The sequence below is a fragment of the Leuciscus leuciscus genome (genome assembly GCF_965113295.1).
Source record: "Leuciscus leuciscus genome assembly, chromosome: 2".
NCBI classification, from domain to species: domain Eukaryota; kingdom Metazoa; phylum Chordata; class Actinopteri; order Cypriniformes; family Leuciscidae; genus Leuciscus; species Leuciscus leuciscus.
Genome location: NC_138726.1, coordinates 46,940,707 through 46,960,693, shown reverse-complemented (window position 1 = coordinate 46,960,693; position 19,987 = coordinate 46,940,707). Strand labels below are relative to the sequence as shown.

The following is a 19,987-nucleotide window of genomic DNA, read 5'->3' as shown; positions in this document are numbered from 1 at the left end:
CCTCATCATGTACTCACTGTCGTTGTTACAAACAAATATACTTTATTATTTTAATGTGTATTTTGTGTTGTGTGTTTATGTGAAACATTTGGTACAGTCATATTGGCCAGGACTTCAAAGAAGAAGAGCTTTTTATCTCAATGGGACCTTCCTGGTAAAATAAAGGATAAATAAATACCATAGGCCACCAAAGGTTAGGCAAATGGTCTGTGATCATTCACTTTCATTGTATGCCAAAAAAGACGAAGTAAAAGAGAAGGGCAACTCAGGCTGTAAGTCTTTAAAAGTCTGGGGAAAATCCTATTGTGTGTCCCACGCAATAAATTAAAGTAAATCAAGTGTGTAACAACATAAGGGTGGGTTTTCAAAAGACTTTTAAGAGCTGTAAACTGACTCCGCCCACTCAGGATGGCTAATCCATTTTTACACTGGCCACGCCAACTCAGGACGACTAATCTATCCTGCATGACTAGATTACACGCACATGTGCAGACTCCACTGATGTTATCACTTTCTCACGAGTTAATAATTAATTGAGCTGCTGCAATGATTACAACGATCTGTATTTTAATGTGTCGGTTTGCAGTCTGAGTGGATTTGAGCAGTGCAGATTCATTATGGCAGCTTTGCGTGCAGCAAAACAAGCTTTAAGAAGAGAAATCAAGAGTCGAGTGGCTGCAGTGAGCGATCAGGAGAAACTCAGACAGTCTCGAGTTGTCTCACAAAAGGTAAATGTTATCGATGTGTCAGCTGAGCGACACGAGCTTTCAGTGGTCTTGTAATATACGGGGCGGTAGTTAGATTGTACTTTGCACATAGGATCTCTACTTACATATACGCAACTTTACCTAATATCCACCATAAAAATGTTATTTTGTTGCAAATATTTTAGAGCATAGCAAATATGCACAAATACATTAACTTTTTTAATTATATGTTGAATATGTATGTAACTTTTTACGTTATTGACAGCTTTTTTGCTACCACCAATTTCCTTTTGAGATTTTGGATATAAAATAAGCTGTATTTCTGCACATGACTCAGGAGTTTCTTTGCATCCTGGTCTCCTGCCTGTTCTTTTTTATTTTATTTTTATTTTTACCTTTCTTGCACAATGTCCCTGTACCGTTTTAGCACAGGGGTTTTCCAACTTTGGTCCAGGGGGTCACAAGGGAGTGCTGGGGAAATGTTGGTTGAAATGTTTAGAGAAAAACAAAAAATAAATACATTTAAAAATAAGATTTAAATAAATAATACAAATTGTATTTAAATAAATAAATACAGGAAGGTTTCTTCAAGCGACTTGGAGCCATTGCCACAGTTCGTCTGGATTTAGTCTGTCTCAGTTTTTTTTCTGTTTCTTCATGTAATGCCAGACGGACTCGATGATGGTGAGATCAGATCTCTGTGTGGATCACACCGGCTGTTGTCAGACTGATACAAAAATCTCACTGGATTATAATGGTTGGAAATGTAAACGTAAATGGATTATGTTTGGAAATGTAAACTGATATTTCCTACTGACACACTACAGCAGAAGATATAAATAACTGACTTAAAACCATTTTTTGTGTGTGTGAAAATACTAACAGCACTGTTGCATGCACACATATATATATATATATATATATATAATATACACGCATACATGGTCTGAATTATTGGAACTCTTGGTAAATATAATCAATGAATGCTGTGAAAATAAATCTGCATTGTTTATACTTTTGATCTTTCATAAAAAATTGTTTTTAAAAAAATCACAAAAATCTAACCTTTCATTCAAATAAAACTAATGAATGTGGGGAGAAAATCACATTATGAAATAAATGTTTTTCTCGAATACACGTTGGCAACAACTGTATGTACCCCTAGAAATTCTTATGAGTAAAGTCTCATATGAGTAAAAGTTTATTTCTTCTTCATATTTACAGTTTTTAGCCCTCCAGGGTGACTAGGAACATGAAATTGTCGTTTCACAGGAGTATAAATATGAGGAAATGCAAAGGCCAAATTCCTTTAATCATCCATCACAGTAAAACCAAAGAATATAGTTCTGATGTGCAGAAAAAGATTGTTGAGCTTCACAAAACCGAAAGTAACTGTTAGAAAAGAACTAAAGCATTGAAAATTCCAAATTTCTACCATCAGGACCATAATTAAGAAGTGCCAAACAACAGGAAATGTTACGAATCTGCCAGGAAGAGGACGTGTGTCTATATTGTCTTAATGCACAGTGAGAAGGAAAGTTTGACAGGCCAAAGACTCTTCAGGAATCACAGATGGAGAATTGCAAAAAATAGTTGAGTCTTGGGGTTAGACAGCATTAAAAAATATCAAACAGCACCCACATCACCACAAGTTTTTTGGGAGGGTTTCAAGAAAAATCCTCAGCTCTTATTTAAAAAAAAAAAAAAAACTTTTTGGCAGCAAACCCACCAGATTGGTTTGGTGCAAACAGGGATAAAAAGTACTTTATCCATACTGATCCAGATCCATACTGATGAATCTTTAATGTTGTGGGCCTATTTCTGCCAGAAGTCCTGGACATCATGTTCAGATACATTGTATCATGGATTCTATCAAATATCAACAAAACAAAAAAAAATCTAAATTTGACATCTTCTGCTAGAAATCTCATAATGGGCCGTTGTTGGATCTTCCATCAGGACAGTGATGGGTCTGTAGAACACACAAAAATGGGTCACTGAGCACAACATGAAGCTTCTGCCATGACCATTCCAGTCCCTTGAGCTGAACCCTACAGAAAACTGAAGAGGAGAGTATCAATATGGAGCTGGGAATCTGAAAGATCTGGAGAGATTCTGTATGGAGGAATGGTCTCTGATCTCTTCAGGTATTAGAAAACTCAGAGCTCTTACCTTGGCAAAAGGTTGCAAGGAGTATTCAATAAAAGGATCCCATTAACTGTGGCCAATGTGTATTGGAGAAAAATTATTTCATAAAGAGATTTTCCCCACATTTTCAATTGGAAGAATGAAAGAATTGTTTTTTGTGATTTTTGTTTTTTTTGTTGTTGTTTTGGAAGAAAAAAAAAGTCAAATGGATTAACAATGTTTTTTTGTTTTTTTCACAGACTTATATTTTCATATTTACCAAGTGTGCTAATAATTCTGACCATGACTGTATATGTGTTAGACACACTCTCATGAACCTAATCAGATTTGCGAAAACTACTCCCTTATTGAGGCATTTTTTAACCTATTTTCATACAGAGACATTGTAGTTACATACAGTATCCTATATGGAGAAAAATACAACTAAGAAACACAGCCTATGTTACTGTATTCATAAATAGCAGTAAAACATTTATGTCAAGCATGTTACAAAATAAATAAATGATTGTAAATATGGTTTGTGTTTATTAACTACTATCCAAACTTATGTCTAGTTGTTCAGGCATCCCAAATACCTGTCCAGCCAGCGTATCGCTGTCTTCCTGAACATGCATGATGAGGTGCGCACAGAGGACATCATCAAGGACATCTTCAAGAGGGGCAAAGTGTGCTTCATTCCCAGATACTTCACCAAGAGCAGTCATATGGACATGTTACGACTTCAAGACATGGAGGACATGAACACGCTGCCCCTCACGTCCTGGAACATCCAGCAGCCAGCAGACGAGGACACAGACAGAGAGGAAGCCCTAGATACAGGTGGGTTAGACCAGAAGATATAGACAATAGACCTGCCCTATAGAAGCTTGTTTCTGCTGCGGAGAAAAAGGGGTTTTATCTCACAAAAAAAAAGAGTCAGAATTACGAGTTATAAACTTCGTTATAAAGTTGGAATTGTGAGATATAAACTTGCAATTGTGGGTTATAAAGTCTGAATTGCGAGAAAAAAGTTAGATTGTGAGATATAAACTCACAATGATGAGAAAAGTCAGAATTGGAGGATAAAAATTTCCAGCTACCTTTTTTAATTGCAAGTTTAGATATCAATTCTGAGAAAAATGTCTGAATTGTGAGCTGTACACTCGTAATTGTGATAAAATAAGAATTGTGAGAAATAAAGTCAGAATTGCAAGAAAAAAAGTCAGAACTGTGAGATAGAAAGCAACACTTACCTTTAATATATTTTATTAATTCTGTGGCAAAAACAAGTTTCCATACTACCCTCTTACAATATATTTTTTTAATTACAGGTAAAATAAAATGCATGTTTAAAAAACAGCCGGATGTTGCACATTTTTCCAGATATTGTGTTGTTGACTAGTTATATTCTCAACCTAATTCATCATATTTTAGTTGGAACTATAAGCTGATATATTGCATTTAATTTAGTCTAAAACACAGTTTGTAACATGTATTGAGGTGAGGGGAAATTATTCCATCAGACTGAATTTATTTGTTATTTAATTTACTTAAAAACAGCAAAAATAGCCAAAAGGCCATAGAAGGTCCGTGTCAAATACTGAAAAAATTGGTAGATAAATGACTTTGCTTAAGCTCAATAAACACATCAAAGTTCAACAAGGCAAGGAGCTCACACACATAATACACAAACGTTTTGTCATTGCATCTGGCCTCTAAATAAAGTATTGTTTGTAAGAAATCTTCTATTATTATGTGGGCAAGCTCCTCTACTTGTTGAACTTATTTAATTTACTTGTAATGAAATGTGCAAAAATAAATTCAAAATACAGCACATATTCGCACAGCTATTATAATTGATAATTATATAATATAATAATTATATATATATATTATTATAATGTGAGGAAAGTGTTGTATTGTACCATTAGATGGTGCTCTCACCCCACAGGTTCATTTGGCTTCATTTTCACTTACAGTATAATCAGATTTTGATGTTTTGTACAGTAGAACACAAGATTTGATTAACATTAGGATATTTAATTTAGTTTGATCTTTTAATATTGCATTTTGTGGTTGAGCATTTGCACTTTCCAAGATAGAAAAGGTGGGTTACTGCATTGCAGTGTTTAGGAATTGTAGGCTATATGCTGACTAGTAGTAGTTACACCAAACTGCTCGAATCATGTTTTTTAAAGTCCCTTATGAGTTTACGGCTTAGAAATAGACTAAAAGACCACAGCAGCACCTAGTTTTACTGTAATCCCAAAATATTCTTTCTTAATGTGTGATTTAGTCATATATCAAACACTTCTATAATTTTTGCATAGTTCAGTTAATACAGAAATTGCTTCATAAATTGATGGTGAAAAGTGGGTAATACCAGAAGGGAATTAGAGATGGTGTATTTGTTTCTTTTCAATAATATGCCCCAATGAATCATGCACAATAAGGCCAGATATGTGTATTAAGAAAATAAATGTTGAAATTCAAGCATTAGCAGGTTTAATGAGTGTATCATTTCTTCATTAATGTGTAATTTAGTGGGCTAATTGACACGTTGTTTATTGTCAGACTCGTGTTGTATATTATGTTATAGCGCCTGAGTCAGGAACTTACCATCATATTTCATTTATTCCCCCACATTCACTTGCTGTAAGTGAATTATGATTCATAAATCATGCTGTTTCCTGCACACAGCTAGTATTTATGGGGTTTGTGACTGAGGACTGTTAATGTTTACCAAAGAAATGCTTTTTTCTAATTGTCCCAATTGTTCATCAATACAACTGTACTGTTTACTTTATCTCTGTAATTTATCATCAGGCTAATTATAGCTTAAGTAAATTTAGCAGAAATGCTTGTTTTATAAAGCAAATCGGAAAGAAATCACCCCGTCTCACTGTGTCAGTGTGGTGGAGAATATAAACTAGGCAGAACTGAGCAGGTGTTACAGGACAGCAGAGGCAGACCAAAGCCTCTCGCCCCTGTTGAGTAAGTAATGACTCTGAGATTAAAGTCTGTGTGTTTTAGACACACATTTTTATGGGGTGTTTGTGTATATGTGCATTAAAGAGAGAGAGGAGCGGATGAAAAATACAGCCATTCAGGAGAAAGCGATAGAAATGTGGGTTGATATGTGAAATGCATGAGGAGGGGTGTAAACGCACTGAACTATCCCAGTGTGAGAGGAAGGTGGGTGTTTTGTGCATTTTGTTCCCGCAGAGTGAAACCGTGACCTTGAGCTCGGGACATCCTTTGGACTTTAATGTTACTTGCCTTTAAAGTCAACATGAAATAAAAAAAAATGACCTAGGCTCGTTCACACCAAGGACGATAACGATAACAAAGATATATTTTTTTAAATCTTTCTAAATATAAAAGAACTACTATAATGATAACGACACAATATCGATAACAATATTGTTGGAATCAGTTAATTCCAATCATCTGAACAAGATAGTTCAGAAAATAAAAATATTACGGATGACCGTACTATATACCAAATGCTGTATGAACCATGTTAAATATGGTCTGAAAGATCTACAGATAGGTTTGGATATTTGATTCTGGAAAAGTATGGAATTCCCTGAGGTTAATATTATGATTAAATTGACATTGACTTTAAATGTTGCCAACAAAAAGAAATGAAAGAGAGCTGAGACTAGATGAAAATGTCAGGTGTGTGTGTTTGAAGGAGGGACAAGCATTAAATCTGTGTGTGTAAACTGACCAATCTTTGCACGCTTGTATTGGTAGTACATCACTGTGACACTAAGTGCTAACAAGACTGAATGGTTTGAATCCACCGAAGTGCACCTCATTGCCTATCCGTTGGTGTGTCTGATTGAGGTGCTCCGAAAGCATTTAATCCCGCAATAACACTCCATACCTCACTGTCTTCCCTTAAGGTCAAACGGTGCCGCTTGTAAATCAACAAGTTTTTATGAGATTCCAACAAACATTTGGACTTAATGAACTGTGCTGTCTGGTTAAAATGACTCTCACATTTCCGTTTGCAGTTGTAAAACCATCTCATAGATGCAACTGTTAGTATCATGTATGAAATGAGTCTCACACAAATGTGGCTGTTGAAAAATGTGTGTATCTGTGTGTAATTATTTATAAGAAGCGAGTTAGTTCCTGATATTAAACACTGTTACTGCTGAATTAGGGTTAAGGGATGTTTCAAATCAAAATTTAATGATATAATACTGCTATCAATATTATATCCTTTAGGTTTTTGAGTGTATCATTTTATATATGAATAGTTTATAATTTATTTAGGTAGTATTAGGATTTAAAATGTATTTATTAATTTTAGTTGTAAGTTACCATTTGTGGATTACTTATAATGTTATTTAATTTTTGTAATGCACCACAGTTTGAGCACTCATTTTGAACATTTAAAAAAAATTATAATAATCTGTTCACCAAGGCTACATTTATATGATAATATTTCACAATATTACAAAAATACTTAGTTTTTTTTTTATTACAGATGTGTTTTTATTTTATTTATTTTTTATATAATTAAAATGCAATTTATTACATTTTGTAATTTATTGCTGCTTAATATTTTTGTGGAAATCATGATACACTACCATTCAAAAGTAAGTGGTAAGTAGATTAAAAAAAGAACAAATCAATACTTTTAAATAATCAAGTTTGCTTTAAATTGACTGTAAATGCATGTTACTAAAGGAATTCTATTTCAAATAAATGCGGTTCATTGAACTTTATTCATCAAATGATCAAAAATGCATCACAGTTTCAACAAAATAATTTAAGCAGGACAAATGTTTTCAATATTGATAATAAGAACCATTATTAATTTTACTGTTCACAGTTTTTACTGTGTTTTTGATCAAATATATGCAGCCTTGGTGAGTCTGAGATCTTAATTATTCCAATTATTTTAAACTTTTGATCGGTACATGTGTATATATATATAATTATATAATAATGTATATATAGTTTATAAAAAAATGCATTTAAATGTACTCATTTTAAAATACATTTTATATATATATATATAATTTTTTATTATATATATATATATATTATTGATATCATATTATTTAAGTATTTAAAGCAAAAAGAGCAGCAGAATATTCTCAATTTATCTCTTTTCTCATTTTAGCAGCACAATATGACTAAAGGTTTATCATTGGAAAAAAATGAAAGCAATCATAAAAGCGTGCTCTTCATCTAATGTTAAAAAAAAAAAAGAAAAAAAAGTGGAATCCCCATCGGCAAACTCCTGTGTTTCTTCAGATCCTTTCTATTTCACCTTTTACACCAGAGGATCGTGAACTGGGATTGGCAGATAAATAGATGAGATGAAGAGATAAAAAGACAGAACAATTTTTGAAATCCTGCAAAGAACTGATGCACTTTGGCGACAAAACGGGGATTGATTTGGAGGTATTGGGCAGTCCTAGGTATTGCTCTGAGATGAAGCCTGCAGGCCTGAGAAACATGTTTTTCAGACCTGATATAAGAATATGATCTGTGATGGCTTGTACATTAAATACCTTGTCTTGTTTATATTGGAGATGATCTAATTGGTTCAGGCTCATTAATAACACTTTTTTTTATTTAAAGCGACTGTTTGCGATTTATCAACACAATCGTATCAAGTTGAATAATGTGTATGTAATAATTCTGCGTGGATGCATTATTGATGAATGTTGAAGACAGGCTTATTAGAACAGAGCCGAGAGTGAAATATGGAATGAGGTGCAGGAACAGGCTGCAATTGTGAGATCATTGATATTAATATTTAATGGTTTTGCTTGTGTTTGAAATTCAGACTCGTAACATATTTCATGTAAACCATAAATCAGACTGTCTGGCCACTATCATTTGTTTTATCTTCAAAATTGGCAAATTTGTAAGGCCTTTATATCCAATGAGCCTTATTCATGAATGTAGACAGAACGTAAATCCTTTAGTACTTAAATCAAGAACAATTTACATACGGATGCATTTACAAAAATGCAGAAAATCATTGATTATTCATGAATGCTCATTAGAAATGTAGAGTTCTTGTGGCTACAGCAGCAGAACACAAATCTGTTTGTACTGAACTGAATGTAACATTTATGCTACATTTATGCAACACCTCTGCACATATGGGTTCACGAACAGTTAATGCAGGAATTCGCTCTGCTCGTGTTTTAGGAGGCTGGTTGTGTGAATTTAATATGTAATGTTTGTTTGCTTCACTACACAAGCAGAAAGTAAATTCATTTGTACATAAATTGGATGCATGAATGATATCCATAGAAACTGGTTCCACTTGCATTTCATTTGCAACAAATTGATTTACAAACAGTTTACCTATACATTTGTTCTACTCATGGTTGTTGTGGCCCAAATTGTGAAATGAAACTGTATAGTGTTTTTGGCTACATGATCAGTGGGAGTGATTTTGAAATGTATAGTGTAGGTACTAGGCTATATTTTAAATCTATACGCAAGCGAACCTTTGCACTGAACTTTTTACATACAAATGAACAGTTAACGGAAATTTGCTCACATTTCATGAGGCTCATTGTGTGAGTTTGAAAAGGAGAATGTTTTTTGGCTATGCATAGACTGCAACACAAGCTACTTTCTTCCTCGAGAGGTTCAAATCAAGAGGTCAGAATAACGGTTCTTTCAGAATAAAATTTGTTTAAATTGAAGTTTATACATATTTTGCAGTGTCTGTATTGCAACATTTTTGTATAATACCATAATTATCCACTAATTAGCTGTCATTGCATCTGCAACTATCAAGTCGCTAAGTCAGAAATAGACATGCATTGGTTATTGTATTTGTCAATTAGGAAACATGCATGATGCATACAAATAACAGAAAAGAATGTGGATGAAAATAAGTTATTCTATAAAACACATGTATCTTTCAAACACCTGTCTGTAAGCACAGAGATGTTAGTCTTTACTGTCTAAATTTCTACTTAGTGAATGTTTGGCTTCCCTGCATGTTTTTGGTTCTTAAGAACTTAAAATTCACTGTATTGTGCTGTAATGTTGTAATTTGAGCTCCAAAAACAAATCTGCATAATCCACATAATCTTATTTAATTACTCTTTCCTTTCTAATTTTGTTACAGGAGGACTCGATCTTATCCTCATGCCTGGTTTGGGATTTGATAAGAACGGGAATCGGCTTGGCAGAGGAAAGGGTTTCTATGACACATATCTGGAGCGCTGTAGGACGCACCCTAAGGGAAAGCCGTACACCATTGCCTTGGCTTTCAAAGAGCAGCTGTGTGCTGAAGTCCCAGTGGGAGAACATGATATTCTTATTGATGAAGTCCTCTATGAAGACGAGTAATGAACTGGACCAGTCTGACCATGATTTCAGTGCTGTTGATTTGAATTCAAAGGATTCCTAACAATATGGATCCCGTTGCTGAATGAAATGCATTAAATCTCTTTGAATGCAGTCCATTCAAATCATATAATGTTTGCATGCAGACTCTTTTCAGAAAAGCTTTGAGGTATCTTTATCAATAGAAGATTTACCAAACTCTGACGTTCTTAAAAATAGTGGTTCTTTATTTGCATTGATGGTTCCATGAAGAACCTTTTAACATCCATGGGACTTTTCAATTCCAATATAGGTTCTTTATAGAGGAAAAAGGTGCTTTAATTTTATTTTAAAAAAGAAGCTTCTTTAAAGGTTCTTGGGGAACCAAAAATGGTTATTCTATGGTGTCACTACAAAAACCAGTATACCAAAAGGCTAAATATGAAGTCTGTCCTGACATTAACTCTTTCCCCACCACTGATAACATTTTTTGTCATTTATGAGACAATGCTTCCCTGCCTTTGACCGAATTTTCCGGTTTTCTTTGTTTTACAGTAGAGTACATGCATCATCTGAAAGAGTACCAAATCACCAAATCAAAACGCAAGCAAAAAGGAGCAGAAACAAGAGATAAAAGCATTGCTTATGCACGTTGTAGTCTCTTTTTTTTAAACACGATTTTCTCAACTTTTTGTTCAAAATTTATTTACTTGAACATATGTCACTAAAATGCATGAAACCATCTTTGGAAAAATTTTTTTTGAAGAGTAATTAGATTTGGCTTATGTCCCATTCGATTATATGGAGAGGGTATGGTTTATGACTTATACTGCAGCCAACCACCAGGGGGCGATCAAAATGTTTTGGCTTCACTTTTCATGATGTGTGTGGCACACTTGGTTACATCATGTTTAAAAATCATCAGGACAGTTTTTTATTTTTAAATTAGGCATGAAACAGAAGTTGCGATATTTTTTTCCATATATTTTTCATATTCCATATTGTGAATATATCAGGGTGAAACGGCTTCTCAAACAAGAAAAGATGGAGGGCGGGACTTCTGGAATTGATTGGAGGGTTGTGGTTTGCTATTGGTGGATCTCATGTGAGTGACAGGTCTCGCCCTCAGACCAGTAAATGTGTTAGAGAAGGAGAGGGAGAAGTTGTTTTGATATAGGCTGGATTATGAGACATGATTTTTCAATTAAAAAAGTATGTGTCCGGATAAATTATTCATAATAAACACTGCAATATTCCATTAAAAAAATGATTGTCCATTTCCACTTTAATCTCGCAACTCCAAATAAATTTCAGAATTTTGACGATATAAACAGTTATCAGTAATAAGTTTAATTTCTGTCTGTTCCTTACACAAAGTTATTACATGGACTTCTTGTATGGTACATGCATGGTGTATTTATTGTCCTTTTTGGTGTTTTGAAATCTGTGTTCCACAGAAAAACTACAGCTTGAGGTTTGGGATGAGGGTGAGTAAATAATGACAGAAGTTGCCATTTGGGTAAACATTTGCTTTAAAATAATCTTCTGTTCCTGATCCATTCTTGATTTCATTTGTATCATGTTCCTGAAATGCTTTAGCTCAGGGGTGTCCAACCTCGGTCCTGCAGAATGTATCTCCAACTTGCCTCAACACACGTTCTTGAGAGTTAAGACCTTGATTAGCTGGTTCAGGTGTGTTTAATTGGGGTTGGAGCCGAACTCTGCAGGACAGTGGCCTTCCAGGACTGAGTTTGGACACACCTGCTTTACCTGTATCTCCCAGTCTTTTATATGGGATCTGTTCATAGTGGAGGACTAACCAATCTTGCTTCATTAACTCACGTGACCAAACTTCAAATAGAATATCCATAATATCCTCCAATTTAAACCGCTTGAACACTATTATTGATCAGTGATATACTGGCCAAAATATAGCTGATTTTGGCTAAAAGAAGTCTTTGCTCTACTCTAATTTGCATTTGAATAAAATGAGTTAGAAACGGCTTTTGACATCGTAAGCTGCAGAAGCGTTGAGACTTGCCCTGGTGCTCTTTATTGACAAACAGCATGTGAATTAAGACGGACATAATGAGCAGTCTTTCATATGGTCTGTCAATGACTCTCTATAGTCCCTGTGACACTTTCTCCTGCTCTCCCTCCCCTTTATTCTCCATATGTCTCTGCTTTGACTTAATTGCAGTGAACGTGTCTGGGACAGACTTGTCCTGAAATTCTACATTTCATTGGTTATTTCTTTGTTGATTATGGCAAGAAAGTGCATCCTCCCAAAAATATGTTCAAAACATATAGCGTACACAATCTTATTTAAAATCAATTATAGATGATAATGTATTCTTATAAATTAAAAAATAAAATAAAAAATACAAGCAAAGTGTTTGGGAATTTAAGTATTTGGTCTTTTTTTTTCTTTCTTTTTTTTTTTTTTTTTTTTTGGAAGTTGTTTTGGTTGATTAATATATGGGAATTAGAAAGTACACACTGGCTGCTGAAATTCAGCTTTGCCATCCCAGGAATATATTTATATTATAATAATAGAAAACAGTAATATTAAAATGATTATAATATTTCACAGCATTACTGTTTTTACTGTATTTTTCTTTACTTTTAAAAGAATAGTTCCCCCAAAATAAATTCAGTCATTCCAAACTTGCATGATATTTTTTTTCCCATGTAACACAAAAGGAGATTTTTTTTTCTATATAATTTAGTCATATTGACATTTTGGTAAAACTTTACAACTAATTTTGTACTAACAGTAAAGCAGTATATTCTAACTGTTTTTAATGCTAGTTAATAATAATAAATCATATTAGTTCACAATGCATTAACTAATGTTAACAGATACAAGTTTTGATCTTAAAATGTATTATTGACATTAACATTAACTAAGATTGATGAATGCCATATTCATGTTAACTTAAGGTTAACTAATATTAACAATTGAAACCTTAATGAAAAGTGTTACTGACACTTTATGGCACTTTTATGGTGTTTTATGTGTGATGATTCTTCAAAATATCTTTCTGTTCTATGGAAATAAACATGAAAGCAAGCGAGTAAGTACTGAGAGATTTTCATTTTGGAGAACTGATTCTTATAAGTTCAGCCGAATACAATTTGGGCTTGTGGCATTTCAGTCATTAGAAATGAATCCGCCACTATATACATACATTTTGATTGTGCTTCTATAAAATATATTCAGAATACTCATGCCTCTAAGCTCTGAGATGGAGAAGGTGGAAAGCAAACACTCCCACACCTGAACTGAGGGAAAATGAGAGGTTATAATTGCTATGAGAACGTAATGCAGATGAGGCCTTCTGTGTGTAATCAGTACACTGAAATCAGATGCAGCAGTAAAGAACAAAAACAAGATGTACACAGTTGCGCAGAGCAGTTCACAACGACTAAAGGAACAAGTATTATTGTGCCTTATTTTGTCCTTTTCAGATGATGAAAGAGGTAGAAATTGGAGAAAATCATGGAGTGCACTTACACAAATGACTCATCTGTTCTCAATGAATTCATAAACCAGTGTTCAGTAAGTGCAGACTGATGCTGCTTCATGTAGAACATTATTATTAAATCATACATTCATTGTTTTGTATTTCAAAAACAAACTCAAATTTCTGTGCTTCTTTGTCCATTGGGTGCTGCTGTGACTTGCGGGTATCTAACACATTTTATTTTTTATTTTTTTTATTTCACTAATGATGCAACAAATAGGCTAGATTAAAAGTGACTAAATGCATTTATAATGTTACAAAAAAAATCAATTTAAAAAAAAATGCTGTTCTTTTGAAAGAATCCTGACAAAAATGTATCTCGGTTTCCAGAAAAATAAGAAGCATAATTGTTTTCAACATTGATAATAATAAGACATTTTTTTTTCTGGATTCAAATGCAGCAGTAATTAAACAAAACAAAAGAGAGCTATCTAAACAAGAGTAAACTAAACAGTGTTTTAGAGCAAAATCAACACCAGACAACCTCAACTGAGAGCAATACAGAGTGAACTCAATGAACAAAACAAGGATCAGGTGTGTGAAATAAATGAAACAATGAGTAACCATGACAACCAGTGTAAACTTACTTTGTAGCAAAGACAACCAAGGAAACAGGAAATAATGGGCGACACCATTTATAGGTGTGTTCCTTCCAAATGGAAGTGAACAACTGAGTCCCTTCAAGAAGGGCCATTTCACAAGACTGTTAGCGAAGGGAACATGCAATCAGTGTTAATTTTGTTAACGAAAACTATGACGAAAAATGTTCGTTGACAACCTTTTTCCCCTGACTAAGACAAGACAATGAGAGACAACACAGGGATCTACAATAAGGACTGCCCGATGGCCCGGAGCCAGTGTGAACGACACTCGGGACAGTTGAGGGAACCGTCACTTGCCCAGTGCTGTAGGGGTGTAGCCTACGATATATATCGTCTCTATGATATCTATATCGCGACGCGGATGATCTGAAAACAGAGACGTAAGCTGCTGCTCAGCGATCTTCATTTGAGATTTTTTACTTAAATTAAAGTGTCATTCATTCTTTCTGAGTTCTGTCACGAGCCGCTTGCGCTGTTTGTGTGACTAAATCTGCGATCAAAATGCAGGCTCGAATCTGTGGCTTTGAACGAATCGTGAGATTCAATGACCCGTTCATAAATACAGCTATTACTTCGTTACTGAATGATTGAATGACTCAATGACTCACTCAGACAGTGAATTACCGCCACCTACTGGCGATTTTAATTTAATATTTAAAAGTATCACTTCGTTTTTACCATCATTGCATATTTATTTAATATTGTTTTATTTAAATCATTATTTATTTAATAAAGGTATTTTATAAAGGTAAAAAATTAACTGGAAAAAAAGATTAAAGTGGGCAAATATTGTCCCTTAATGGAAAAGGTGTGACTGCAGTCTAAGTGGAAGAGAGGGGGTTTTCGCATAAGGACGTTAAATGCTTCAGGGGGTATGGCACTCTAAAAAAGGGGAGAACCACTGAACTAAGGAAAAGGGATATGTAGAATTGCACAAGTGCACTGCTAAAGAGTGCAATGTCAATACAGCCTGTTACCTTGATTCAAATTTCTCATAAGCTTAATTGAATTGGCCTAGAGACAAAAATGTATATCAGTAACTGCAGTTTGACTAAAAGTAATGACTAAAAGTTGAAAAAAAAAAAAATGCAATGACTTTTCATTGTCAAAACTAGACTAAAACTATGAAAGACAAAAATGTGACTAAGACTGATAAGCATTTTCGTCTAAAGATGAAGACTAAGACTAAATCAAAAATGGCTGCCAAAATTAACACTGCATACAATGGGAAGTTATTTAATCGTTTATGGTCATGTGACCCAGGGTGACAAGTCCTCATGATTCATTTAAAATCCAGATATGGCGGGAGAGTTGAGTATAAAGAGTAGTTTTGTTGTGATATATTACACACATTTTCCTCATGCAATTCATATTAAGTAAAATAAAATGTAAAAGATAAATGTGTTTATTGATTTATGTGTTTAATGCTTAAAGGAACACTCTGACTTTTTGAGACTTTAGCTTATTCACATTATCCCCCAGAGTTAGATAAGTCCATACATACCTTTTTCATTTCTGTGCGTTCTGTAAGTGTTATTTGACGCACCCACCGCTAGCCTAGCTTAGCACAAAGACTGGATGTAAATGGATAGTGTTAGCATAGTAATCCCAATAAGTGACAAAATAATTCAAACATTTTCCTATTTACATGTTGTGATCTGTATAGTCACAGCGTGTACAAAAAACAAGGCTATATGAGACAGACCATTTTTAATCGTATAAATACTGGGAACTATATTCTCACTCGGCGTAGGAGCACAGCTAGCGTTACTTGGGCGGAGTGGCTACTTGGGCGGAGTGATCAGCGCAGCACACGAGACGCCCACACGAGACACACTGTATGCAATGGCAATACTACAATTTCATTGAACTATGAATGATCATTATAACAAAATCACTTACTTGGTGGACAGCTGACCATTAGGTTCACTCGGCATGGGGCGTTTCTTCCAGTTGATCTTGTCACATTGGGGAAAAAAAACGACAACTGCCGGGTGTATTAGGGCAGAGAAATCTTCCGTGGAAGTGACGCAAATATTTTGATTGTCATCAGCCCTTGACATTGATGGCAATACCCGGTCCCATTCATTACAACAAAGACACTCGGTTTCTGTGGGCATAGGTTGGCATGTTCCACATTTACACCACCAGTCCGTGTTCGTTCTGATTCTCCCTTCGACATCAATCTGTTCGACATCTTGTCTTACAGCTTCCAAAGTTTGTAACTCCTCGTCTGTGTATTCTGGCTCAAACCTATATGGTTCGGGATCTTGGTTTGATACACAGTAAAATTCCTCTGAGTCTGACAATTCCTCAAAGTCAGCCATGATCATGAGTCACGTCTAGCGAGTTAGTCACGTTTGTTTTGTTTACGGAACCATCAACAGAACAGGGCGTCTCGTGTGCTGCGCTGATCACTCCGCCCAAGTAACGCTAGCTGTGCTCCTACGCCGAGTGAGAATATAGTTCCCAGTATTTATACGATTAAAAATGGTCTCTGTCTCATATAGCCTTGTTTTTTGTACACGCTGTGACTATACAGATCACAACATGTAAATAGGAAAATGTTTGAATTATTTTGTCACTTATTGGGATTACTATGCTAACACTATCCATTTACATCCAGTCTTTGTGCTAAGCTAGGCTAGCGGTGGGTGCGTCAAATAACACTTACAGAACGCACAGAAATGAAAAAGGTATGTATGGACTTATCTAACTCTGGGGGATAATGTGAATAAGCTAAAGTCTCAAAAAGTCGGAGTGTTCCTTTAAGTTCATAACAGATCGGGAACATACACACACACACACAAAGCATATTTTAAAAACTTAATTATAAATGTACATTTATGTGTATCATATTTACAGCAATAATAAGATATTCCTGTCGTCACTGCCTAGCTTTGTCGTAGTAATATTCCTTGTGAAGCTTATAAGGTCTTTCATTGCTCCCTTCGCCAAATGCATTCCAAATGGCTTCATTGTGACACACAAAAACCCAGAGTCCTCACTTCCAAGACTCTGTCCTTTGAAGTGAGTAGGGCACAGGGATACTCACTTATGATTGGAATTTGCCCAATGAAAAACAAATTAAAATCCAAGAAAATTAAACTGATACAACAACTGAATGTGACAAATCAGTGTATTAGAATGATTTCTGAAGGATCGTGTGACACTGAAGACTGGAGTAATGAATATGTATACTCAAATTGAAAACAGTTATTTTAATTTGTAATATTTCACAAATATTACTGTTTTTACTTTATTCTTGATCAAATAAATGCAGCCTCAGTGAGCATAAGATATTGACTACAAACAGCAGTGTATAAATGTATCTATAAAATATAAAAAAAATGTATAAATGGTAAATGAAATGGTGTGTAACACAAATGTTTTAAACTGCATGTACAATCAGATTTGATCTTAAATTCCATGTATTTCATAATTAAAAGTGATTTATATATCACGGATGAATCATGCACAATAAAGCCAGGAGCCATGTATTACGAAGAGGACTTCTAGGAGCGGATTATTGTACAGTCATGCACAAAGTGGGATGATAAAAGCAATAAAACCACCTGAATTCAGCATTGGCCTTTTGGGTGACTGGTCAGGAAGGAACAGAAATAGTGAAACTTGTCAGGTGCACGTTGGCGTTATACTTTCTTATTCTGAATGTCTGGCATTTACAGAGATATCCCTGTAGACAAGATGATTAAAATAAAGCTGCTCTTTGCCTGATATGAGGGTGGTTTCATTGTGCAGCAGAAGGTTTCCTCGCCCAGCACTATGTTTATCTTCTCAAACTGCCTGCTGCTTAATCAAAAACAGTAGGTTCCAAGGAATGATTAATTGGAGGGGGGAAAAAATCTGAGGGAATGCCAGCTCACAGCATGGGCACTCATTATAAGAAATTAATAAGGTGAAACGAAGACGATTGCTGGATGAGTTTCACGGTTTGACAGGTAAATTTGGATGATGCCGAATGTGCCGAGCAACCAGACGTTCACATCTGGAGTTAGATCTATCTATATATCTGTCTATCTGTCTGTCTCAATCCATCCTAAATATAAAAATTAATCAAGGTTTTGGGAATCTGACATCAAAGCTGGTCTTGAATTTTCTATTATCTTTTTTGTGTGCTTTTTATCTCTCAATAGTTTTGGCAGAATTAATTTTCTTCATGGTTAGGTTGGTTAACAGCAAGGGTCAAAAAGGCTTAGATTTTTTGTGCACTAACAAGGTCTCCCCAATATATATCCATAGGGCCTATGCACTGTGGAAATAGGGTACAGGCTGCAGTTCCAGGTCCGCCCACCGAAGTTCAACGGGGTGGTCTGGACTGCAGTAGACCCACAGCAGGGTCGGGTGTTGGAACAGGAAGTTCACTCCCTGCTGGTAAAGGAGGCCATAGAACATGTTCCTCCACCAGACAGGGAGTCCGGGTTCTACAGCCGGTGCTTCATAGTTCCAAAGAAGGATGGAGGGTTGCATCCAATATTAGTTCTAAGACATCTGAACCGGTCTCTGAGGAGATTCAGGTTCAAGATGCTCACTATTCCTATTATAGTGAGCCAAATCAGATCCGAGGACTGGTTTGTCACGATAGATCTAAAAGATGCTTACTTCCACGTCTCCATCCTTCCATCTCACAGGAAGTTCCTGAGGTTCGCTTTTTGGGAGTGTATATGTTTTTTAAGTGTACCAATATCGGGTTCTTCCATTCGGCCTAGCACTCTCCCCTCACACTTTCACATAGTGCATGGATGCAACCCTGGCCCCGCTGAGGCTTCAGGGCATGGGTATTGGTTGGGTTTTATCCGATACCAGTACCTACTCGGTATTTTTCAAACGGTTCCGGTGCTTAAACGGTTCTTAAACCGGTACTTAAGAAAACGAAACCGCACACACTTTATCAAAAAAATAATACCTGTGTGTGTTTTCTGAAAAAGATTTTCTGATTTCTGATTAAATAAAAAATGGTGCCGTTTAAAAGGCTACTGATGTAGCCGAAAACACTTAAGTTAAGATAAAAATTTTGTCTTCTCATATTATTTATATATATTATATTACGTATTATATATTATAGACTTTTACAAAACAGAGAAATATCTGACACTGAGCAGAAATATTTAACACACATAGTAGGCCTATAGCCTCATATAAATATAGGCTACTTGATATAGGCCTACTTCATACTTGATATGCAAGATTTGCAGTTGGCATTAAAATACTAGACTTACCCGAAGAGGAACACTGCAGCTGAACTTTAACTTTAGTCAAGAGTGTCAGAGGTTTTGGGTTCGCGCACATACTCATCTGAGACGCGAGCACACACACACACACACACACACACACACACACACAAACTCGCGCACATACTCATCTGAGACGCGAGCACACACACACACACACACACACACACACACACAAACTCGCGCACATACTCATCTGAGACGCGAGCACACACACACACACAAACTCGCGCACATACTCATCTGAGACGCGAGCACGCACACACAAACTCTCCGCGCACATACTCATATAAAGGACGCCTCATAAATAGATCGATCTCTGCAACATATTGAAGCGCGCGTCCGAGTGAAGAAAGTGCGGTGTGCACGAGCCACAAGAGAAAACACTGTATCCGCGCCACTGATCGCAGCGGCAACGAGCACTTTGATCATTTAAAAAACACAGTTCA

At 35.4% G+C, this 19,987-nt stretch overlaps 1 protein-coding gene across 1 annotated transcript; it reads left to right on the top strand.

Moving 5' to 3' along the window:
• Positions 1-454: 454 nt before the first annotated feature.
• Positions 455-12,579, top strand: mthfs (5,10-methenyltetrahydrofolate synthetase (5-formyltetrahydrofolate cyclo-ligase)). The gene is made up of 3 exons (XM_082150984.1): positions 455-728; positions 3,410-3,674; positions 9,958-12,579. The coding sequence occupies exons 1-3, from the start codon at positions 618-620 to the stop codon at positions 10,179-10,181; spliced, it is 600 nt and encodes a 199-aa protein (XP_082007110.1). The 5' UTR covers positions 455-617; the 3' UTR covers positions 10,182-12,579.
• The last annotated feature ends 7,408 nt before the right edge of the window (positions 12,580-19,987 follow it).

Excerpts from the sequence above, each read along its gene's own strand:
- mthfs (XM_082150984.1), top strand. The coding sequence starts at position 618 with ATGGCAGCTTTGCGTGCAGCAAAACAAGCTTTAAGAAGAGAAATCAAG. Across the intron at positions 729-3,409 it reads CTCGAGTTGTCTCACAAAAG|TTGTTCAGGCATCCCAAATA; the intron begins GTAAATGTTATC and ends ACTTATGTCTAG. Across the intron at positions 3,675-9,957 it reads AGAGGAAGCCCTAGATACAG|GAGGACTCGATCTTATCCTC; the intron begins GTGGGTTAGACC and ends ATTTTGTTACAG.